At 37.4% G+C, this 25,188-nt stretch overlaps 1 protein-coding gene across 3 annotated transcripts in view; it reads left to right on the top strand.

Moving 5' to 3' along the window:
* The window catches only part of DISP1 (dispatched RND transporter family member 1), a 67,756-nt gene extending 44,513 nt beyond the window's left edge, over window positions 1–23,243 (top strand). Inside the window, exons 3-9 of one of the 3 annotated variants that reach the window (XM_031064543.1) lie at window positions 7,520–7,549; window positions 11,142–11,265; window positions 12,254–12,381; window positions 12,817–12,914; window positions 15,015–15,112; window positions 19,588–22,374; window positions 22,521–23,230. In XM_031064543.1, the coding sequence (XP_030920403.1) occupies window positions 7,520–7,549; window positions 11,142–11,265; window positions 12,254–12,381; window positions 12,817–12,914; window positions 15,015–15,112; window positions 19,588–22,374; window positions 22,521–22,667 (3,412 nt within the window). In that variant the 3' untranslated portion in view covers window positions 22,668–23,230. Of the gene's footprint in view, window positions 1–7,519; window positions 7,550–11,141; window positions 11,266–12,253; window positions 12,382–12,816; window positions 12,915–15,014; window positions 15,113–19,587 lie in introns of all 3 variants that reach the window. The other 2 variants (XM_031064542.1, XM_005430121.2) reach the window with 2 other exon arrangements.
* The last annotated feature ends 1,945 nt before the right edge of the window (window positions 23,244–25,188 follow it).

Here is a 25,188-nt window from a genome sequence, read left to right as displayed (position 1 = left end):
CCTTCCCCGTCCCCTTCCCCTTCCCCTAATTCCACTTTCCCTTCCACTTCATTCTTTCTCCCTCTCGCTCCCTCTTGCATTTCTTGAACAACATATCAGTTAAGCTTTTGAGGGGTTGTGATTACTGAAGAAATATTGATTATTTTCCCAAGTAAATATTTACCAGAGAGCATTTTTTTAAAGACTAGATTATTGTTTTGGCAAAATTGCATGCAGCCCTTCATGTAATCAGAGTTTAGATATGTGTAGAATAACTGGCTAAGCTCTTTGATGCAGTTTGATGCAAGTAAATTCTGAGCCATGGCTGCTTTTAAACACTAGCAGTATTTTGGAACCCTTATCTCAAGTGCCAAATCATTTTATGATATCTAAGGTTTCCAAGTTTCCCATCAGAACGGTGGAAAGTGTATTTCATCAAAATTCGAGAGATATCACACTAATATAGCTTTCAACCTAACATTTTTTCTCTGACAGGATGTTTTGGTTTTTTTTCCTGTTTGGTTGGTTTTTTAAACTCTAAATATGGCATATCAGAATAATTTCCCCCTAAAAACTCGATTGAGAAGGAGATATTAAGTAACTCACCACAAAAAACCTGCTTCTTGGTCAAAGTCAGGAAACAAATTATACTGACACCTGCACATTTTATGTTTAGCTGAAATTATACCCTGGCTGTTCTGTAAATCCCAACTTCTCTTACGGAACTCTACTGGGGCTTTTCGTAAGAGGGTTTAGAGGATCAATATCCATTTGGTAAGCTCATGATGCTATTTCTGTTAAAAAGTGGAACAGAACAATACTGTCAGGAGGTTAATCTCCTGATTTCAAGGGGACTTTATTCACATGAATAAGAGCTTTGAGTTCAGGCTAAGGTCTGTTAGATGAATATTAGGTATTTCCTACTGTCTATATATACTCATATATTTTTCTGTAAACTTCTACAGCTGCTTTGACAGAAACAGAAATGCTGGGCTATGTAGATATTTGGTCGAACCCAATAAAAGGTAATAGTAACAATTTTTTTTTTGCAGGTCCACCCAGAGAAGTGATTTTCTGTAAGTTAAAGTTATCTCCATGTGTGTACTGGTTTTGGAGGGGGTAGAGTTAATTGTCTTCATAGTGCTTGTGTTAGGCTGTGTTTTGGCTTTCTCCTGAACACAGAATTAATAATTTAGAGATATTTGTTATTGCTGAGCAGAGCTTACACAGACCCAAGGCCTTTTCTGTTGTTCATGCTGCCACACTGGCCAGGAAGTTGAGGGTGCAGGGGATATTGTAGAGAGGCATAGCTGGGACAGGTGGCCCAAATTGATCAGACGGATATTCCAGACCATATGACATCATGGTCAGAATGTAAAATGGAAGAAAGAAAGAGGATAGGGGGACATTTGGAGCGGCGGCATTTGTCTTCCCAAGTATCCGTTCTACTTGATGGAGTCCTGCGCTCCTAGAGATGGCTGAACACCTGCCTGCCATTGGAAGGAATGAATTAATTCCTTGCTTTGCTTTGTTTGTGTTTGTAGCTTTTGCTATTAAACCATCTTCATCTCAACCTATGAGTTTTCTAGCTGTTACCTTTTCCATTCTTTCACTGATCCTGTTGGGAATAGGCGAGTGGCTGCATAGGGCTTGGTTGCTGGCTGGGCTTCAACAACATACATGCACTAGACATGCCAGTACATAATTTTGTGCTTAGCAAGAAAGATAATTTTAAACTGATTTAGCTTTTTAAATTTTTTGAGCATAAACAATTCAAATGCCAAGTTTCTACATGATGGCAGAACACAATTTAAAGTGGCACCTTGTCACCTTTTGAAATTCCACTGAAATATACCAATTTATTCCATTTATTGGAATAAAACCACCTTTTACTCCACCATGTCCAGAAAATTATGTCAGAGAATACACTAAATCAGAAATCATGCTAACCAAAAAATTCAGTACAATTTCAGGCAGAAAAAAAAAGTATAAAGTAGTAACAAAACCAAGGTTGTGTTGCTATGTTAAGAAATGGAAAAAAAATTATATACAGAATTTATATAAAATGAAATTGCGATAATGTGTGCTAAAAAAATAAATCATGATAACCCACTTGACTGAGAGTTAGATGGTTTCTCTCAGAGAGAGTATCCTCATAAACCACAGCCCAATTATTTAATTTCGCTTACTAATTATGGAAAGTACTAATTTCTTGGCCTCAAGCACTAGATGATGTATCTCTGAAGGGCAATGCAAGATTTATCATAATCTGTGACTCTTTTTATTTAATGAGAATAAAAATAAATACTTCAGTCTAGACTCGTACATTCTCTTATATTATATATTACCATTCAAAGCATTTTCTCATGTGAGGTAGTTGCAAAGATTGGAGTATTAATAAAATGCAACAAAGCCCAAGTACAGCTAAAGAAAAAATTTTTCGCTAGCTAGTGATTTTCTATGGCCCACCATGACCTGGTTTAATCAAAACATGGAGATATTATCTGCCATGATTCATTTAAACACAATTCCATATAATCTTAGATCATCCTGTAAATGCACGCAGTTCATCTGGTTTCATGTACATTCAATGGATATCCTGAATTATTGGGTAGGAGGTGCCTAAAAGGAGATGGACAATATCAAGGAAGAGCAAAAGAACTGATCTGGCACACAAAAAGTACATTGGATTCTGCAGTGGGGTTCAGACGGTTATTTTCCTTCTTGAAAAAAAAAAAAAACAATACAAAAATTTCCCTCTGATAGTAGAAAAAGCAGGTCTTGGAAGATGTTCTTCTACGTCCACATCTTACTTTGAGAAATGCATGAGAGGTGGGATTCACCTTCTAGCACATATTTCTGCACCAGGACCGTTTGCACTTGTGCCTTCGGAATCACCAGAGAAAATTACTTCTGTGGCACAAATGACAATCTCACATCACATATCTGAACTGCATTGATTGGGTAATGTCCTACACATACCTGATCACTTAATTTCTTTCCACTGCTGTAAAAGGAGCCTGGACACAGCAGTCTAGAGCTGTAGACAGGAGAAGTTATGGGAGACAAATCCCACATAAACTATCCCAGTCTAGCCCGAAGTATTTACTTGGAGCAAATATTACTCTCTTTCAGCATCAAATGTGAAACAGGTAAAAATAATAGGAAATGGCTTAGTATATAAAGGGTAAAAATCTCTTATTCTTTGTGTAAAAGTAGTAACCCAGTCCAAAACAATTCTGGACTGACAGCCTGCAAACTTTCCATATAATTTACCAGATAGTTTGCAAGCTCTTTTAATAACACTTTATGTCAAACTGTTTTTCTACAGTGTTTTAATCAACTGTTCATTCTGCTCTCATAACTTTTCTTCCTAGGTTTTATCCTACTGTATAGGAAATTGAGAGGATTGTCTGGGGGTTATATTACAACAGTGCACTTAAAAACCATTATCATAAACACAGCCACATTTTTTCTGAAATGCTTGATCCTCAGGTCACATATAAATACAGCTGTAGTGATTTTTAAAAAAATAAAAAAACTGACTTATATTCCATCAAGAACATATATTTTCCAAGTAAACTTTTAATTATTATCAAACTTTTCTTGTGAAAAATCCACGGACAATATTTGAGCCTATGCCTGGGAGAATCTGACCTATTCGTTCACTTGTCAGATGCTAGGCTGTATTATACCCTAGTTTATAGAAAGAGTTGGAAAAATCTGTCAAACCATAAATTGGATGAATGGTAGGACTATTGATAAAGAGACTGGTTTGGGAGTTCGTACCTCATGTTTGGAGGTATCTCAATATTATCTGAGGAAAAGATTGGTGGAGAAATTTCCAAAAGTTAATCTTGAACCGTGTGAGTCCAGGAAAATTAGAATAAATTAACAAAATCTGTACAAGAAGAAGCAATGTATGATAAAGATCACAAACAGCTGTTGAAAGGACATCAAAGAACAGCCAGAGATGCCCAGTCCTACACATACTTAAGAAATTATTTAAATGAAAGCAAGCATATGTAGTTCAAAAGAAAAAAAAACTTAAAAAAGGGTTAAAACAAAGGGAGAACTAACACCAGAAAAAAAATGACTAAAATGGAAGATATCCTGATCAATGGGTGATGGACCTTGTCTTGGTTTGGAAAGACAGGAGTCTGCTAAGGAAGGCAGGAGCCTCCCCTGAAATTGAGAATGTAAACCCTCCCCACCCCTCCGAATTGCTACAATTTTAAATTAAGGGGCTCTCAGGCAAAGATATGGGAGCAGGCAATAACAGTTCTTTAATAGGGAAGAAATAAAAAGAATAAAATAAACAATACAGTCCACTGGAACAACACTGACAGAGTCAGAACCCAACCTGACACCCTGTTGGTCAGGGTGCTGGTGGCAGTCCGATTGAAAATGTGGCTGCAGTCCTCTGAAGTATCAGGTGTGGTTCTGTTGGAGCAAGGGGGTTCTGTAGAGAAGGATGTAGTCTTCCTCTGAAGATCCAGGAGGAAAAGGTAGCTGCTGTTCCTCTGGGGAATCTCGTGGAGAAATAAACTGAAACTGCAATTTCAGAATCTTGGAGTATATGGGGTAGCAGTGCTTGGCTCCTCCCTCTGGGCGGAGCATCTCACAATGGGATGTTATAGTTCTTATCAGTCATGCACTGATATTCAATAGTCCGTTATCAGCGGAGGTCCCCTCCCGAGGAAGGTGTGAATGTGGTCATTCAAAGAGAGAGATAAGGCAAACTGCTCACTTGACAAGGTAATCAGCCATACAGATGGTAATGGAAAACATCTTGCATGCAATCTTCAACACTTCCACTTTCCCTTTTCCCCTCTTGTTGCAGAGTGTTTATTAGATTTTATCAGTGACTGCAGTTTGTGCAGTAACTTGATTGTGCTGGTCTTGTCACCACCAACTGTGATTGTCACTTTCTGCTATCAGACTTGTGAGAACTAAGTACAAAGGTGATTTAATACACAGACCAACTTGGCTTTTGTCCCAGCAAAAGAGTGGAATTCACGACTTCTTTCTCACAAAAACTGATGAGGACTCTCTTTGTCCACACTTTTTTTTGGAGGTTGATAGTGTTGTTTAAACTGGCTCAATGAAAATATAATACTTCAAAAGTTAGATGCAGCAATACTCATTAAGTGGGAAAGATCTGGTTTTGCCATGCATTTCTGTATTTTAGAGCATAACTAAAGAATTTTGGGGCATAGTTTTCAGGGATAACTTCTCCTATTGACCAATATAATAAAGTCATCACAACAGCTGCAAGGGATTGGTTACACTGCTGGAATTTACCCAGGTGTACCCAGGTTTTTTCAATGTATGCTTTTCAAAACAAAACAGTTTGATAGCAGGTGTGACTTTTAACCCTGCCTAGCTTTGAAGAACTTCATCATCATTTGTTCAGCACGGAATATATTTTGCAGGTGGAGGAAACAGAGGGAAATGTAGTTTGGTTTTGATGGGACCAGGGGAGGATGAGGAATGACTGTGTTGGTATTTTTACCCACTTTGTGTAAACCAAATTAGACAAATTTAATTTTAAAGTAGCTCCCATGCAGAAGAAAACAATTTAATCTGCTAATATAAACCAGAATTGTCATAGAAGCCTTTTTACAGGTCAGCATAAATACAAAGCCTGTACTAATCATTGTTGTTGGGTGGCTCTGCTTGTGCCAAAGTGTTGCCTGATATTATTACTCATGGCAGAGCTTATTATGGCACAGACAAAAACAAATGGCTGAATATATATGGAAATTCAGATCTTTACAAATGAAAGATAGAAATTAATGTTTTAATTACCTTACTAACAGTAAGTATGTCTGCTTATATTTTTCTGTCATCAAACCCAGGAGATTATGCTGCAGTTTAAAAAATGGTTATTCCCAATACTGTGGTTTTGCCCCCTTTTCCATACAGTCTTGAAGGCACATTCAGCGTGTGCTGTGCCTTGGTGCAAGTTCATAAAAAGGACTGTCTGTTTAAGCATTTCTCTTCATCCAGAGTCCTGTTACTGTTCACTTCAGATTCAAGTTGAGTGAGTTCTGACTTCAGTACCTGGTTTCTGATCCTCCAGTCTAGCCTGAGTTGGGAAAAGTTGATTTTGTGGTTGAGGCCGTAGATCAGACAATGAGCAGTCCCCCAAGCCTGCCACAGCTTCTTTTCAGCCTCGGATAATTTACTGTTCAAAGTAATTTCAGAACTCAGTGTAGTTGAGTTTCTTTACATTCTGGCTGCTGGTGAGTCTATTGTAGTGGTACCAGCAGCTTTTAGCATCAATTGGAAAATTGGGTATGTTCTGTACCCCTGGAAGTCAGATTTGTGCACCTAGTCTGAAGGTTGGTGACACTTCATAAATTTAATCTTTTGTGGCTGCATTCAACTGAGAATCTTTGTCTATACATTTCATTAATCCTTGAGTTATTCTGCAACTAGAGAATGGTGAATCTGCTTTTCTCCAATTTTCTTGTGGCTGAAAGGAACAAATCTTACTCTTGTGTAGTAGTAAACAACTCTTACTACTTTGAAGAACAGCAAATTTCATTTCTATTTAGTGGATTAAGTTTTTCTGAAAATCCCTGGGGAGTCTGACCTGTTGTATCTCTGTGTGAAAGCATGCAAATCTATGCTTTTGGCAACCTCATTGTGATATTACTAAGTGATCTATATTATGCAGGTACCTGCTTCTTAACTCAGTGCTTTCCATACTTTTTAAAAGAAGTAATATTAAATGTGTCCTTGGTGGTAAAACAAATCCATTACTTAACGGAAGCCGTTGTATGGTTACAGCTTCAGAGGGATTTTATGTCACATTCTTGAAATGACTTGCATTGTTTATGAAGATTGTTTATGAAGGTTTTTTTTTAAGTGAAATTTATGTGAATCTTACTGGTCCAGTAGCTAAGAAATTGAAGTGCACGCTGAACAGTGTTAGATTAGAATAATTTTCACTTGGGTTTGCTACCTCCTTCACAAAATAATATACTTTATATTAGACATTTAAGAAGTAACAAAAACTTGGATAAAAATATTTTATAGAGGTATCCTGTGTCATTCTACTTCCTGTATTATGGCAAGACAGAATTTATGGCCAAAATAATTTTTTGTAATGAAATTACAAAGGACAGCTATAAAGTTTTGTGAATTACACTCAGAAGATGGTGTTGTTGATGGTTGTCTGTTTCCATCATATGCAAACTTTGTAATGATTTTTAATAGTATTGAATTTTTATCACATTAGTTTATTTGGTCTCTTGTTGAAAACTGGAAAAGCCTCAGGAATTGTAATCCCAAAAATCAGCTGCATAAAATTCCACTTTTGAAAACCCAGCTGCCTTTAGCTTTAATTGTTCTCTGAACTACTTGTTTGCAAAGACTCAATTGAGTATTGTAGGCCTTTCAAAATAATTCATATCCTAAAATATCTGATTTTTATAATTTATTTTCTTACGTATGAGAATAATTAAACTAATTGGTGTGTGCATGCATATTTCATGCATTCTCAATTACTCTCTTTTTTTTCTTCTTTCAGGCCAGCCAGACCATTGAAGTTACCAAAAAGGTAAGGTTCAGTGCTGTCACAGCTGCAGTTTGTGGAATTATAAAGGTGGTAGATGAGGTGATGGCAAAACTCTTATTCCCCATACAAAGCAAGAATAAGGAATATTCAAATAAAAAATATAAGCATTCAAATTAAATCAGACTTTAAAAGTATTTCTTTAGGCAGTAGGTAGTAAACTTCTGCGACAGCCGTGGGAAACCAGATGGTATCAACAAGGTCAAACCACATTTAGAAGAATTGATCTGCAGTGGGTCCCTAAATAAACTCTGAAACAAGGAGCCAGGGCCATGTTCTTTTACATCCCTAAAAACACATCTCTGAATCCTACGGGAGCAGGAAGGGGATAGAACATGCAGGATATCCAAATTTAGGCTCCATTTACAGACAGAAGAGCAGTCTCCTCATTAGTACTAGCCAGAATTTTAAAATCTATGCAGATTTCAAAGCTTCCTGTTTTCAACTATTTTAGGCATTGTTATTACAATCTGTGCCTGTATACTCCGTGCCTCCGTACTTTTTTGGTTAAGGGTTGCTCTGAGAAGTGGCTTGGTTGTATCATCAATAGTGATAAACAAACCTGGCAGACAAGTTCTGAAAATTTTGTCATAGTAGTTTTTAATTCTTCTAAACCCCCATGAAATCTAGAACACTGGGTTTGGATTCTGTAGGCTCTGTAGAATGGCAGGGTCAGAGAAAATAACAGACCATTGTATCTAAAACTGTCAGTGCATCAGAATGGCAACAGGAAACCATCTCAAGTGAAAAGACATTAAAAACACAATTGTTGGAGTTTATTTATTAAAAACACTGTTGTCCACAAAGATGGCCAATAGTCCGTCCTTAGGATTCGCTTTCAGTAAAGAGCAAGCCAGTTTGTTAAATGTCATATAATATGTGTTTGAGTTACAGAAATCTGTGTGTTGATATGATTTGGGTCACACAAATATCTATTGTTAATAGTGACCTTTTTACAATACAAAAACTATATATGGTACATTTCTGTCTCTGTACAAACCTGAGGAGTGGTTGAACCTGAGAACATCTGTATATAGGAGCTGAATTGAAAAGTTTTTCACTAGCCACATATTATGCTTAAAATGGGAAAAGAACCTAAACATTCTCTTTTTTACCTTCTCCTTTCAAAGAAAACATTTGAGGTCTTGGGTCACCTGTAGACAAATTGCTTTATAACAGTGGTGCTTTTAGTAGTGCTAAATATAGATTGAATTACTGTATCTCCTAAGCATTTTGTATTACTTAGAGCGTGAATTAAAAAAAAAAAATACCAAAAACAAATCAAACCTTTTTTAGGTGTGTGAAAAACATCAGGAAGAAATAAATTAAAGAAAGCTACATTTTAATGGTACATAGCTAGCTAAAATTAGTACCATTCTAAGAGACTGAAAATAGTGAAAAATGGCATAAAAATGGTATTTTGCTCAGTGTCAAACTTACATGAGTTCATCATTCAGTGCTGGAATATTTTGGGTGAAACAAAACCAAGAAGGTGTAAGTGTGGTGGTTGTATGTCTAGGTCATTGCACGAACAAAAAATAGTTTTAATTAGGCATCCAAAAGTGGGAAGTTATATCCTGATTTAGAAAAGTACTAGAGAATGTTCTTAGCACTAAGGATATTCTTTCTCAATGTGATTCCTCCACTGAGGAATTGATTTAAGCATTTTCAGGCAAGTGGCTGTTTATGCCCAATCTGTCAGGGTGGTGGCTTCCTCCTCACAGAGAAAAAAAAGTAATTAAATTAATGTTATAGCTTTTTAATTAATAAAAAAATTCAAAACCCACCATTTCTTTAGCCATGTACAGTGGGTTGGGGTTGAGGCTGGTTTTAGGCAACTTGGTTGGTTGGAGCTGGAGCCCTCAGCAGCATAAATAGTGCTCAGACAGGTAAAATTAAAAATTGAGTGGTCAGTCCTCTTGTCTGCCCAGGTCAGCTTTGCTTATCTTTATTTCAGTATGTGGTAAAAGAAACAAGAGAAATTTGCAGGTGTAAACAAGCACTTCACTGTTTTCTGTATGTGGCTTATTATCACATTAAACACTTAGTACAGAGTTTCTTTTACAGCTGAAAGAATTTACCCAATTTAAGAGTGCTCAGCTGAGAATGGAACTGTAGAGACAACATGTCAAAGTGGTAAATCTGGCACTAGTGATAAATAAAAAAATCTTTTGGGTATAACTTTTATGACTTCAGAGCAAATGTCTGTAATAACTAGTCAGTCTAGCTTGGAGTTTAGAAAAACATTTAGTCTTATAAATAGGAAAATTCTATTAGGTCATTTACTTCACTTCTACTTTGTACAATTGCTCATTTGGCAAGCTGCCCCTTTGTGATTGACTTTAATGAAAATTTTGACTTCAGATTGCTTTTCAAGCTTTTGCTAATTAACTTCTTGTGTGAGCATGTCAGAATTATTCCATGTTTACTGAATGGGAAATGGAGAAACACCCAGTGCTTTGGATTTCTTTGCTCCTCAAAGCTGTACTTAAACCCCTAGAGGTGCCTATTTCCACATGCTAGGGAAAAACAGGAATAAGCTTGCATATGCCATTATAATATCAGTCAGAGCACTGGGAACCCACTGGGAACCTGGAGTGGGGAGATGGACAATCCCTCCCTTCTTAGCAGCAGGACAGAAAATTTCGGTCAAGCTGATAATTGTATTGTGATTAATTAACAAGTTGCTCTTAAAACTGAGAAAGAGCCATAATCTTTCAAGACAGTAGAAATAAGTAAAGGAGCTCTCTGCAGTAAACTTTCATGTTATGCTGCTTGAAGTTGAGGAGGAAATAAGAGTGGAGATCTTGATCAATATTTAATGTTTACAGAGACCATTTGTATAGAAGGATTCATAGCCTGTAATTACTTTTCTAATGCCTTTATGGGACTTCATATACCTTCTTTGCTCCCAGTACTAAACAGTGTTGCTTTTGAAACATAAACTGTATGAATTCAATTCTTTATTGTAAGAAAAATCATTTAGAAATGAAGATTTCTTTATTTCACTTAATTTTCTGAACATTTCTCTTGAATTAACAAAAATAAAAATATTTTACAAAAATAATGAAAATTAGGTTTGCATATAACAATTCTTCCACTCACAAAATTTAGAATGAACTAGGTGTTAAAATCCAAGGATGGATGTTATGCTGTAAGACTAGATGGTTAATTAAGTTAGTTTATATATCATCTTGCCAACCCCTTGCATCTTTGAACTGTAACAGATTTCATGGATCATGAGTATGTAGGGTTTGAATATTTTTTAATGACTATTTTAAAAATAGAGGAAGTGTTTTCTTTGGGTTCTACTTTAAAACAGATCTTTTTCTTTCTTGGATATTTTTCTTAAAATGCTTAAGTTTTAAAAATATCCCAAGTAGTGACATTTTCTCTCACTAAATTTTTGACAAATCATCTTTTTCTAGTGGCTTGCAATCATGGATAATCTTGCATTTTTTGTCCAAATCCTGGGGAAAAATAATAGTCTGATCTGAAAAGCTCTTGAGAGAAGTAAAGATTAGTTCTACGGGCAGCTTTTGTTGCTGTAGCACCTCTCCCTGCTCCTCTCCCATAGCTATGCTGCGCTCATCGCTGACTGGCCTGTGGTGGTCCTGGGCATGTGCACTGTGCTCATAGTGGTGTGTGCACTCGTGGGAATATTAGTTCCAGATCTTCCAGATTTCTCTGATCCACTGCTGGTAAGTCAATATCCATCTGTTGTCCTGTCAAATAAATATTTTTCGTTTGCCAAGTTTTCCATTGGAACCAGTAAACAGCAAATGCAAGTACAGCAATTGATACAGTATTAAATCTTGACATTGGAGCAGCAAATGATAATACAAAGCTGCAGTTGCTATCAAAGAATATTACCCACTAGTTTCCATGCCCTCTGCATTTTGCTAAGGTCATGTGTCCTTCAACAGAACAGCTTCAGATTGAATAGTGTAAATTCATCCCAGTTTTAGATGTACAGCACAGACCATACATTCTAAATCAGGTTTCAAAGAATGAAGGCCCGGATCTGTTAAAGGAGAGGGTATTCTAAGTCCCTACTGAGGATAAAGTGTTAGCCATATCGAAAGGATAAAAGGTCTTTTTATCAGATTCTATTAAATATTGAACTAATTTTTTACTTTTTATGAGTTGTCTTAAGCATGAGTAGCTTTCACGATTTTTTAAATTGAAAATATGGCATTTAATCATTATCCTCAAATAAAAATAAACTGTTCCTGTAAGTTATTGGTATTTATAGTATAGAATGTGTATCAGTACAAATCCATATGTAATGAATATTTCTGGAAAAGAGCCAAGTTGTTAAAATTGTTTCAAAGTCACTTTCAAAATTATTTAAATATTTGCCTTATTCTTAATTAAGAGTGATAATTGAGATACAGAAGAGTACTTTGTAGAATGCCCTTCCTCTGAAAACCAAGTGTTGAACATTGGATGGACTAAATAATCTCTTCTCAGGGAGAGCAGTAGGATGGGCAAGAATTCTTAATCCCTCGTCACTCTCAACAATCAGTCATTATTTTGGTCATGAAGCATTTTACTTCTAAAAGTAGACGCCTGTAGTAATTATGCTTCATCGTGAAAGCTATCCATCACTTTGATAGTGTTTCCACTCTCCTGTTTGAGCTGAAGAATGAAAAGCATTAGTGGAATTCTGTGCTTCTCTCCCCTTAGGGTTTTGAACCCAGAGGGACAGCCATAGGACAGAAACTGGTCACATGGAACAACATGGTGAAAAACACAGGGTACAAAGCAACACTTGCAAACTACCCTTTCAAATATGCAGATGAGCAAGCTAAAAGGTAAGACTTTATAATAAAAAAGTAAATTTTGTTTTATTGGTGGTTTTGTATGTATATCGTGCTTTCACCAGTACGCTCTGAAGTTAAAATATATACTGCCACTGATTTCAATAAATACAGAATCTAATATTCTACAGTATTTAAGGCCTTTCATACCAAGCTAGATATTTCCCACTGCAAGCTTTTTTAAAAAACGTATAATTGTACTTTTCTCTATAGATATTTTTGGTACTGGACTCACTGTCCTTTCATTTGAAGTCTCTTAATTTAAAGAAAAAATTAAATTATTGTTTCAGTTTTTGTATCCCAAAATCACATTAGTAAAAATATGTTTTCTCAGGTGTAAGAGCTGTTAAACTGTGTGACTTGTTTGGATGGTGGTTCTTTTAATGATTTCTTTGCTAAGGTAAAGTGAAACCCTTTGTTCTGGTTTAGTCATCAAGATGACAGGTGGTCAGATGATCACTATGAAAGAGAGAAGAGGCAAGCAGACTGGAACTTCCACAAGGATACCTTCTTCTGTGATATTCCAAGTAAGTGGAGAAATGATACAAGGAAAGCTAAAAACTTCAGAGAGTTCAGAGTTTTCTGAACTCTTCTGTATATTGTATGCCATATTAGGAAGATTTTTTTAACTTAATATATAAACACAATAAATACCTTCTTTCGCCGTGCAGAAATCTTGGTAATATTGGACTGAAATGTTTCAAAGTCACTTTCAGAATTATTTAAAGATTTGCCTTATTGGTTCCATTCCACTGGCTCTTTCTCAGAAAAAAACTGTATTTACTTGAAGTGTTTTCCTTCCTAAAATTCCTACAGGAAATTACTTAAAATTTCCTGTAAGGAGTTTTAGTAGTTCTTGATAGTAATGAACATTGTAAAATCAGTGTTTTGTGTGTGGCTAGAGATGTAATTCTTAATTCACATTTGGGAAGAAGTTATGTTTTGTCTGTGCCATTAACTTAATTCTAAAAAACCTAAATCAAAATACTTTTCCTGCGTATATCCTAAAGGCATCCACCAATTATATTTTGTACAGAATGTAGGGGTTTATATATGGAAAAAAAAAGACAGAAAAAAACCCAATGAAGGAAACATCCCCCTCAAAGAAACAGAAATAAAAATAAAATGTCCCCAGCTTAAAGCACTGTAGGCTATGAAGCTGAGTTAAACTAGAGGACAAAAAAGACAAAGTCTTTTGACTTTTTACAAGGCACACTGCAGAACTTCGGTAAGTCCTGTTCTGGCAGAGAAATGTAGATCTTGCCTCTATTCATAAAAGGACCTGAGCTCTTTTGTGGCTGCTTCCACATGTGAGAACTGATAACAGAGCACAAAAACACAATTGTGAAATTATTTGTTTAGATTACTTGGTCTAAGAGAGCAATGACCAGGGAAAACCAGGGTGAAGAACAGATTTTTATTCTTTTTTTTTTCAATTGCAGTATAGTCTTACATCTAAGTGAGAGGATGGGAGCAAGGTCATCATTTCTGCTCCTGTGAACAGAACCAAATTAGCATATCATGAATGAGGGACAGAAAATGTACTTGGTACTCTGCTGAGCATTCTTGAAGCAGAATTGACTCCTCTTATCCAGGCTGCTATTCTGCACAGTCTCACTCTCTTCTTTTCCTCTGCTGTTTCTGCAGTCTCAGTTTGTGACAGTCATGAAGGAATTGCATTTCTCTGGGAAAATTTGCCAGTCCATTATGTAAAGAAAACAGTTGATTTCCTCTTGACATACTTTTGTCATTCCTGGTATCTTTCTTTGTCTGCTCCAGGACCTGTAGATTTCAGTTCCCTTGATGGTAAAGCATCATTGGAGGTTATAAAGCACTGCCCCTGAGTCTTTTCACTGCAGCCTTGTGGAAGGCAAAAATTCTGCAGCTTCACAGCAGTGGGGAAAATTCAGCCTTTTGGGTTTTTGGAATACTTTAATTAATGTGATCATGTTTCTTAGCCCAGAGTACCATACTGTGTTAGGCAGTTGTGTATTTTTGTGTTTGTATATTTGTTTCCCTTGTGAGCTCTGCAGACAGATCTCATTGCCACTAAGTAATTATTTGCTTTCCTATATCTGTCTTCTGATAAATGTGATTTAATTTGTAATTTAAGCTCCATGTGTCTAAACTGTGGAATTCTTGAAAATGGCCTCAAGGATATCACAACAATTTCCACTGCAGTCATTTGATTCTAAAGCAAAAACATTCTTGTAGAAACAGCTTTATAATTATTATTTATATTCCCAAATGACATACTAAATCAGCCTTTGATTACTGTTATCAGTGTACTGCCATTATACTCTGCCAAGAATTTAATAGTTTGCTGATTAGATCTTCTGATTTTTGTTTGTCATATTTCAGAAGATAGTTTGCTTGAATAGAAGTCTGTAGAGCTTCTGAGTGGTGTGTAGTATTGAAGATGCCATATTTACTATAAGCACCTTAAGGAAATGGAAACTTTCACGTGGAGTGAGTCTTACAGATAAACAGCTTATCTTGAAAAGGAGGTGAATTCCCATGACTCAACAAAGATTTCCCATGTGCCATTTGAATGGTGGGATTTTGCCTCAGCCTTTGATACCAGGCCCACCCAAACAATCAGTAAAAACCCCCTTCTGTAATTTCAGGTGATCGCTATTCACGAGTGGTGTTTACATCAACAGAAGGAGAGAATTTATGGAATCTGAATGCAATTAAGTCAATGTGCAATGTAGACAACTTGAGGGTAAGTCAATTTGGCATTTGTTTCACTTGCAAATACAGAGCATACATTTGAAACTTTGGTTTGCTGCCCACTGCCATCCAGTAGCATATGAGAGGACTTTACGTGGTTCAGCTCCTGTCAAATGATCAGTCAGCATGTACATGCAGTTAAAAAACAACTTTGAATTTGTAGATCAGGTTATATATTGGGGAATTTCTTTGAATTTTCTACTAATAGCATCCAGAATTGGGTGGAATAGGGTTATTTCAGGAAAGAATTAACTTTTACTGTGTGTTTCCTTATAAAATACTATTTTATGGAGTTTTGTTCTTGGGTCCCAGCAAATAATTGATTTTTCTTGTGTTTTCACCTCCAGGTGAGCTAACTATAATCTCATAATATATGCATTTTTCTCTGACACCCAGTGGATCACTCAAATTAATTTTTTTTTGTTAGTTTAGAATAGGCCGTTAAAGGGACAGCAAAGGAACTTAGGTAAAATAGCTAGAGATACTAATTTTCATTTAAACTTTACTTTATCTGTAAAATATAAGCTTGTCACTTGATGGAGTAAACTCCTTTGAACTGAGTAACAATGAACTTTTGGTTCACATACTGATGACTTTGCATGGAAATTAAGCAATATGTTTTTCATCTGTTAATACTGAACAAATTTTTTCCACTTTGCTCTTCTCCAAAACAAAAATAATCATAGACAACTTAATTCATATTTCTCATTTATTTAATAGGAAATATTTTCATTATTGGGTTGAACATTGCCTATAGGACAACTGTATTAATTTAGCAAATTCCCAAACTGTTTTCTCTACAACAGCCATCATTTGCTGGCTTAAAATGTTGAACTGTAGTGGAACATCGTATAATGAATCTCCCTTGGCAGTCTGCTGACACGCATTTTGTCCTGGTTGGCTCCCTTGTTGGAAGTGAGTTTTGTCCTCACATGCTTGTTAAATGTTCCTTATTTCCCCATCAGAGATGATTGCACTGACAGGATGGCTCATGTGGTTTTATCCCTTTTTTCTTTCAATCAGAATGAGCCAGGTGAGCAAGAGTACAGGATCTAAAGCAGCCCAGCTCAGTTTTGAATGAGCTGAGCTAGGGAGTCATCACATCACCAGTTCAATCAGGAGATCCAGGGGAGAATAACCTTTAACAAGGGTAAAAATTGAGGCTGAGTGAGGGAGGAGATGGTAATCTCTGCATTTACTATAGAGAGGTTCAGTTGCACAGGCAGCTGATGCAGGTAAATCCCAGGTGGTGCAGATCGTTGGAAAGCAATGCAGTCTGAATTAAAAAACATCATTCTGTTTAACAGAAGATAGTTAATTACCTCTGAAGAGAATCTCTCTAATGATTGCATTACTACTGAGAATTGTTTCTTTTGTTGCTCCCCATCTGCTCACCTTGATAAAAATATATTATATCAAATACAGCTATACCTTCTGGGGGAAGGATGAAACTACTTTACTACAACAAACAAGGCCCATAAAACCAGCTCTTCCTTTGAAATAAGAACACTTCAGAAAATGAAATGTTTGATGCATCATCTACACTCACAACTGTGTAGATATTTATAAAAAAAATTGTTGTAAATAATGATCTTGCAGATCTTTCTTTGTAAATTACGTAGGAATAAAGTAATTTAACACCTCAGCTGAGCAGAACAACAGTGCATCATGGCAGCAGCATTGATTTTTAGCTAGTTGGTATGGAAAAATGGGTATGGTTAGGTTTTGGTATTTTTGCTGGTCTGTGCATATAAATTTATTTTAAAAATTAGATACTCAGGGCTCAGAAAGGGGTGAAGTTTTTTTCATAGTTTCTTTTTAAATGCTTGTACTTATAAATAACATTTTTGATTATTTGAACACTTTCTGGCAATTTTTAAGTACATCTGAGACTTCTTAGAACTCACAAAGTGCTGTGATTATGTCCCACTTTTAAATGCTAAGTTCTACTAGCAGCCAGTCCCTAGGGAGGCAGAGGATGCTGACTTGCACTGCCATCATAACAAAAAAATCTATGACTTTGGTGACCTTCTGGTCTTACAGACTCTTTTCTGGCTGTAGTTATTTTTGGTTTTGAGCTCATGCTTGTTCAGGGCCACAGTTCTGTTGAATTAAGTGGAAGAGCTTTCTGTATTCTGTATAAAGACAGGAAAATCAGCCGCTGCTTGCTGGAAGTGCAGACCTTCGAATTTATGTATTTTTCTGATGATAAGCAGGATATCAGCACCAACTAGTATTGGCTTTAGCATGGGACTAACAGCATATCCTCTGTGTATTAATTGTATTCCCATCTGCTTGTAACTACTTTAACTATAGGTTTTACCGACATTTAGGGGCTCTACCCTGCAGCTGTTCAGCATATGCAAGTCGTATAATCACCATGGAAACTTTATATACAAAATAGTTATAGGAGGTGTTCTAATTTTTTTACTTCTTGGATAAGAAGAGCTTTTTTTTTTTCACCTGTTAATTGCAGAATGTTTTCCCTATAAACTGTGAACAGTTATTTTAAAAACTTTAATGGCTGTATATTATGTCTTAAGACTGCTTCCCCAGAGCAGTGGATTTGTGATTCTCTGTCACTGCAGAGAGCCATTTGGGCAGATCTGCCCACAGATGTGTGCAGGTTGCACAGTTTCATTTCCTTACTTGTTCCAAAGTAAATTGAAGTGGTGCCAGTGGCAGAGCAGGTCTGGAAACACCATAATGACCTTTCCAGTTCCTTTGGATCACCAACAAAGCCCAATGCTACAATCTATTAACATTTAACGTAGTATTTTAATGAACTATCAGGAGCTAAATTTTGTATTTTTCTAACTTCCAGCTACCACCTCATGTTACTTTATCTTTGCCAGCAGTTACTTTGCCAGTGAATGTTTATGGCCTGCAGCAAGTGTAGAACAGTGTATAAACGTCATTGTCCCATCTTGAACCTGAATACATAGAGAAGACAATCAGTCCTTTCCTCCCAGTTTGCCTATTACATCCTCATAGGACTAACCTGGAGAAGTGCCATGAAAAACACAGATATGCTATTCCGGTGCTTCCTTTTATTTAGTTGATTGTTTAGTTTTTCCTGAGTTTGCATGTGTGAGAATTTTTATCTGGAAATAATAAATTTGAATTAGCCTGATTTTTTGGTATGCCAATTTGTTACTGTTCAGAAACTGGTTGACAAAATTTGGTCCATATTAAAGCTTTTATAACTGCTGAGAGAATTCCCAAGTGTATTTTTTGGTCTGCATTATGAAGGATTGCTAATAATAAGCCTGAGCAATTTTGCTGAAGAAAAAAAAAAAAAAGAAAAAAGGGGCTAAGTGGTTTCTTACAGATCACATAAATTTAAAGCATACATGGACAACTGTTTCAGGATGCACTCCTATAAAATCTGAAGAACATGGCTTTATTTATGTGACTGTATTAATATGTGTAATATTCAGTGTAACTTGATCAAAACATAACTTTGACATATATCTTAACTATTTGAAGGACTAATTCTACTTTGTCACATATAACAGAAGTTCTGGTTTTGGAGACTTTTATTCCTCGTACTCTCCAAAGATTGAGTTTTCTCATCTTGAGAGAATTTCCCTGATCTAACCTTTTTAGAGTTTCATTTCTGGTTTATACTTACTTTCAGTTTGTGTAGAAGTGTCTTGAGGTGATTTAACGAAGTTGTGCTCTTACTGTCTTCAACTAAATCTGGAGTATTCTGGAAGTGAAAGAAAAATATCCCCATAAGGGATTAAGACTCACTTGGTTGAGGAGTATCTTTAACCAGAATGTGCCGTGCACTGTGGGTGCAGTGTTCAGAGGCATGACCTATTATTTTGGGGTGCTTCATGACAGTGGAATTACCTTGTGCTTTGGAAAACCTGCATGACTTAGGGACATGCAGTGCCTGGGTGGCAGGCAGAGCTGTTTGGGGACAGTGCCTGCCAGCTGTTCAAGAGCTAAAAGAGATTAATAAAATCAGGGCTGTAGAAGAGAGATGAGGTGATGGAAGTTGTAGTAAAGCTGTCACATCCTTCCTTTCAGGATGGTAAGTCCTTGCCTCTCCTAGGAACTTCAGGATATGATTACAAGCAGAATGAAATTTCACTGATGTATGGCTGATTGTTTATTCTCAGGAGTATAGCATGAGATAATAGAAGAGAGTTAACAGTCCTCAGACTGGGAAGAAATAAAACATTTCAGTGGATCTTCAAATAATACTCTTTAACACTTTTGCCAATTCTGTGCCAGTGTGACAAGTCTGTATACTGGCTGGTTTAGTCTGCTGCACGTAAGAGGATACTGATCAAAAGCAGTGTATGTGGAAATAAGAATTTAATATGTTAATGCCAAATGTTAACGTAAACTGAATTTTCATAATTTAAAGTAATTTTTTAGGTTGGTTTTTTTTTTGGTTACTCAATGTTTCAGACTGTTACTTTAAATTGGATTTGTCTCCCTGTCTTTATACAGATCAGATCCCATTCCCAGTTTGGTGATCTCTGCCAGAGAGCCACTGCTGCTTCATGCTGTCCCAGCTGGACACTGGGCAACTATATTGCTATTCTGAACAACAGGTCATCGTGTCAGAAAATTGTCGAACGGGATGTCTCTCACACCCTAAAACTGCTTCGCACTTGTGCCAAATACTACTACAACGGAACTCTGGGGCCAGACTGCTGGGACATGAATGCCAAAAGGAAGGACCAACTCAAGTGTACAAACGTGCCTCGAAAATGTACCAAGTACAATGCTGTTTACCAGATCCTTCACTATCTAGTGGACAAGGATTTCCTAAGCCCAAAGACAGCTGACTATGTATTACCAACTTTAAAATACAGCATGCTCTTCTCTCCCACTGAGAAAGGGGAAAGCATGATGAGTATTTACCTAGATAACTTTGAGAACTGGAATGCTTCTGATGGTGTAACAACCATCACGGGGATTGAGTTTGGAATAAAACATAGATTGTTTCAAGATTATCTGTTGATGGATACTGTGTATCCTGCCATAGCCATTGTAATTGTCCTGTTAGTTATGTGTGTGTACACCAAGTCCATGTTTATCACACTAATGACTATGTTTGCAATAATTAGTTCCTTGATTATTTCTTATTTTCTCTATCGGGTAGTGTTTAATTTTGAGTTCTTCCCATTCATGAATCTCACGGCATTGATTATCCTCGTTGGGATTGGAGCAGATGATGCTTTTGTCTTATGTGATGTTTGGAACTACACAAAGTTTGATAAACCTCATGCTGGCACCTCTGAGACAGTGAGCATCACATTGCAACACGCTGCTCTTTCCATGTTTGTCACAAGTTTTACAACCGCTGCTGCCTTCTATGCTAATTATGTCAGCAATATCACAGCAATCAGGTGTTTTGGTGTTTATGCTGGCACTGCCATTCTGGTTAATTATGTTTTGATGGTTACATGGCTGCCTGCTGTAGTTGTATTACATGAACGATACCTTGTCAATATTTTCAGTTGCTTTAAGAAACCTCAGCAGAGGGTATGCAACAACAAAAAGTGCTGGACAGTGTTGTGCCACATGTTCCACAAGATTATTTTTGCAGTCTCAGAAGCATCCAGGATATTTTTTGAGAAAGTTTTGCCATGCATTGTTATCAAATTTCGGCATATTTGGCTTTTCTGGTTCCTTGCCTTAACAATTGGTGGAGCATATATCGTGTGTGTAAATCCAAAGATGAAACTGCCATCATTGGAGCTCTCAGAGTTTCAAGTGTTTAGGTCTTCTCACCCATTTGAACGATACGATGCAGAATACAAAAAACTTTTTATGTTTGAACGTGTCCACCACGGAGAAGAGCTCCACATGCCGATTACCGTAATCTGGGGTGTCACGCCTGAGGATAATGGTGACCCTTTAAACCCTAAAAGCAAAGGAGAGCTGCAGCTAGATACCAGTTTTAATATTGCTAGCCCAGCTTCGCAGGTTTGGATTTTACGTTTCTGTCAAAAGTTAAGAAATCAAACCTTTTTTTATCAGACAGAAGAACAGGACTTCACAAGCTGCTTCATTGAAACATTTAAGCAATGGATGGAGAATCAAGACTGTGATGAGCCATCTCTTTACCCCTGCTGCAGCCACTGGACCTTTCCATACAAACAAGAAGTTTTTGAATTATGTATCAAGAGAGCTATAATGGAGCTAGAAAGAAGCACAGGGTACCATTTAGATAGCAAAACCCCAGGGCCTCGCTTTGACCTTAATGATACCATCAGGGCAGTGGTGTTAGAATTCCAAAGCACTTACCTCTTCACACTGGCTTATGAGAAAATGCATCAGTTCTACAAAGAGGTGGACTCATGGATTTCAAGTGAGCTTAGTTCTGCTCCTGAAGGTCTTAGCAATGGTTGGTTTGTGAGTAACCTTGAATTTTATGATCTTCAGGACAGTCTTTCTGATGGTACTCTGATTGCCATGGGCCTTTCAGTTGCCGTTGCATTTAGCGTAATGCTTCTTACAACTTGGAACATAATCATAAGCCTTTATGCAATCATTTCAATAGCTGGAACTATTTTTGTCACAGTGGGTTCTCTGGTTCTTCTTGGGTGGGAGCTGAATGTGTTGGAATCTGTCACAATCTCAGTGGCTGTTGGCTTGTCAGTGGACTTTGCTGTTCATTATGGAGTGGCTTATCGCTTGGCCCCTGACCCTGACCGAGAGGGGAAGGTCATTTTTTCTTTAAGCCGTATGGGTTCTGCTATTGCAATGGCTGCCTTGACTACCTTTGTCGCTGGGGCAATGATGATGCCCTCGACAGTGTTGGCATACACTCAGCTTGGCACTTTCATGATGCTTATAATGTGCATTAGTTGGGCTTTCGCAACATTCTTTTTCCAGTGCATGTGCCAATGCCTTGGGCCCCAGGGCACTTGTGGCCAGATCCCACTACCAAAAAAGCTGCGGTGTAATGCCTTCTCTCAGGCCTTTTCAGGAGCCCAAGGGGGCAGAAGTCAAAACAAATCCCACCCTGTTAGCAAGTACCAGATGGACTCCAGAAGCCAAAAACCAGAAATGGAGCATGAGCACTATGAGCTTGAACCTCTGGCGTCACAAACTGGAGTCTGTAACCCTGCAGCGAAAGTGACATATGAAGAAACTCATATCTGCTCAGAGCTTTTCAGCAGCAGGCCCCAAAACTCATCTGTGCCTGTGCATCCAGCCTATAATAGTGAAGTGAGTAAAGGCATCAAAAACGTTGCTAATTCATCTGTGCTCCAGACCTCTATTGACCAACACACCATATGCCCAATTTTCTCTCAGAACAGGCAGTGTAGCTGTCCTGATACGTATAAGCAGGTGACAGTGAAGTGGAGTCCGCACTCCTGTCAGCCGTTAAGTGACACCTTCTGTTACCAGTGTTCTCCCTCCCCAGGGACCATGCAGATCCAAAGCTCTGTAGTTCCTATAAATGCTTTACAGCAAGCTGCCGAGGGTTACGTACATCCAGTCCAGCATGTCCTCCACTGCGGCTGCCCTCAGGGAAGGCTCAAAAGAACGATGACACAAAACTCTCTGCCTAAAAATTTTTTCCTCCAGTCTGTGCAACAGTTCCAGGCACATCAGAGAATAAACAGGACAGATACACATGTTCATCAAAACCCAGAGGAAAACGTAAGAACTGTTCCAAAGGTGATGAGCTCCTCACAATTCCTCTGCCAAAACGCGGCACCTCTAATAGTGCGTTGCTCTGAATGTGAGAACAGTGTCCAAAATAACCAAAAGGGATTCTGTCAGCAGACAGATAAGTGTGATGAAAAGGGTGGTACAGAAGCAAATGGGGTGGAATGCAAGAAAGACTCTCTGTCAAAGCAGAAAAAGAAAGCTGACAGCAAGATAGATCAGTGTTCTTTGCAGAATGACCGAGTTTTGAAAGCAGACCAAAATGATAAAAATCACCTGCTGATCAGGTCAGGGAGAGAGGCTCGCTCCGAGGGTTGCCATGAAAGTTCACACTGTTGTGGCAAGGCAATTGCAGTAAAGTGCAATTCTGTTGACTGTCAAATGCCAAACATCGAAGCCAATGTGCCTCCTATGTTAATGCGCCCAGAACTTTCCAATGAAAGTTTGTTAATAAAAACACTATAATAAACCTTTAATTTGGCAATCCTGCGTCTTTCTTTTAAAAGTAAGTTTAAAGCACTAGAAAGGAAAGTCCTGAATAAATATGAAATATAATTTGCCTTTTGGAATGAAAATTTTATTTTATAGAACAATAACATTTATACATTTCATAAAGCCATTACATGTAGTAAAACCTGATGTTGTCCAGAATGTTTTTTTTGCTATAACTCATAAGGTGGATTATGCTTCATTTAGATTTTGTTCCAGGGCATTAGTGTTTGGTTTCTCCTTATAAAGCATCTCAAGAAATAAAGCATTACAAAGAAACTCTCCCTGTTCTGAAGCCAGGGCTTGTGAGATCAATAACGTTTGGGGCAGACTGAGATTGCACATTTCCTGAGTACATCATTTTCCTTTATTCTTCTGCTGTCTTGGTAGCTTCTGCACACTTTGAAACAGCAGCAGAACTGCGTCTGTGTTCTTTCAGAATTGTTTGACAGACCAGCTCTGCAGGGTAGCCTGTTTGGGGAATATTTTTAACTATTCATCCTAACAAAATCTAAAGAAAAGCTCCTGGAGGTCTACAACATTTGCACTGCCTGTGTTGCATTTCTGTATATATAGTGCAGTAAAACATTTTAAACTGCCTTTCTGGCAGTTACTGTATAGACTTTACCATTACATACCAGAGAATACAGGTGGAAACAGTAGTCAGTGAACATTATTGACTTTTCAGTGATCACAACAAAAATACAGTTTATGCAGCTGACAGATGTATGTAAAATCAGGACTTGTAAAATTGGACATGAAGTGCCTTGCAATACTGAACTTTTTCCCACAGAGTTAATCTACTGTGGAGAAAGGCATAGTTAATGCACAGGCTCTAGACTTACTGCCAACAGTAAGTATCAGATTAAGTCAACTCAAAAGGCTCAGAAACATAAATTAAAATACTGTGTTCTGAGTGTTCTATCTGGAGAAGTTCCCAGATGAATATTTTATAAATACTGAACTAAACCATGTAACCAAGACGTTGGATTTCAGATGTTGTATCTGTGTAAGACTAAGCAGGGTTTAGTAACATGATAGCTGTGGGTAATCATGGGAATACTTGCTGGTCTTATCACTCCAGGAGGGTGGATTTGAGAGCTGGAAAGTGTAGCATGTCATAATTTCTGAGTATCTTAATGACAAATCTCTCTTCATTTCATTGCTTGGTTATGCTGATGATGTTGATTTATGAGACACAGAAGATAGATTTCATGGGCTGATGTGATATCATGTACATGGTGTGTAATGAATCACTGGAGGAAAAAGCCTGGATAATCCTGTCCTAGTGTACATGTTAGAGGCATGCAGAAGGTTCATATCATGCAACAAACCACTTTGGTTTGGTTGGGAGTAGAGAAGTTAGTGCTTATATGTCCCAGTGACTGGCAAAGGTTGAAATCGACAGAAAAACCTAAATTAGGTTTACCTAGTTTAAGAGTATCATTCTTTCTTAGTTATAAAATAAAACTCAGTTTTAGTTACCTTAGAATTTGTCACTCAGTTTAGAGTCTGATTCTTTAGCCTGTAACAAGAGTTTTCTGTGCACTACAGACACCATTAATTAAAAGCTAACACTTGCAGTGCTAGCAATCTAAAGAAATTTAAGGGAATAAGAAATAAACTGGACTGTTGCTGTTGTCCAGCTTTTTTTCTGCCCACCTGCTTGAGTGTAGTTTGTCAGACCTTGTCAAAGCAGCATGTAATGCTTACTACAGTGCCTGTCACATGAGCTGTCATTCACAGCTTTGAGAAATGGGCCTTCGGGGAGGTCCCCAGCCAATGTGTCTACAGAACAGAGAACTTTGTCAGCCGATGAGCTCCAAATGAGATTTTTCCCTAAGCCAATTTTCCATCCTGCATTCTGGGTAAGGAAACCACCTTTGATTGCTTGTATTAATAACTGGTTTTGAAAGGGTGATGTAAGTGATA

Source organism: Geospiza fortis, unplaced genomic scaffold (genome assembly GCF_000277835.1).
Source record: "Geospiza fortis unplaced genomic scaffold, GeoFor_1.0 scaffold258, whole genome shotgun sequence".
In the NCBI taxonomy this organism is placed as follows: Eukaryota; Metazoa; Chordata; class Aves; order Passeriformes; family Thraupidae; genus Geospiza; species Geospiza fortis.
Note: the sequence above shows the minus strand (reverse complement) of the source record. Positions and strands in the feature narration are given on the sequence as shown.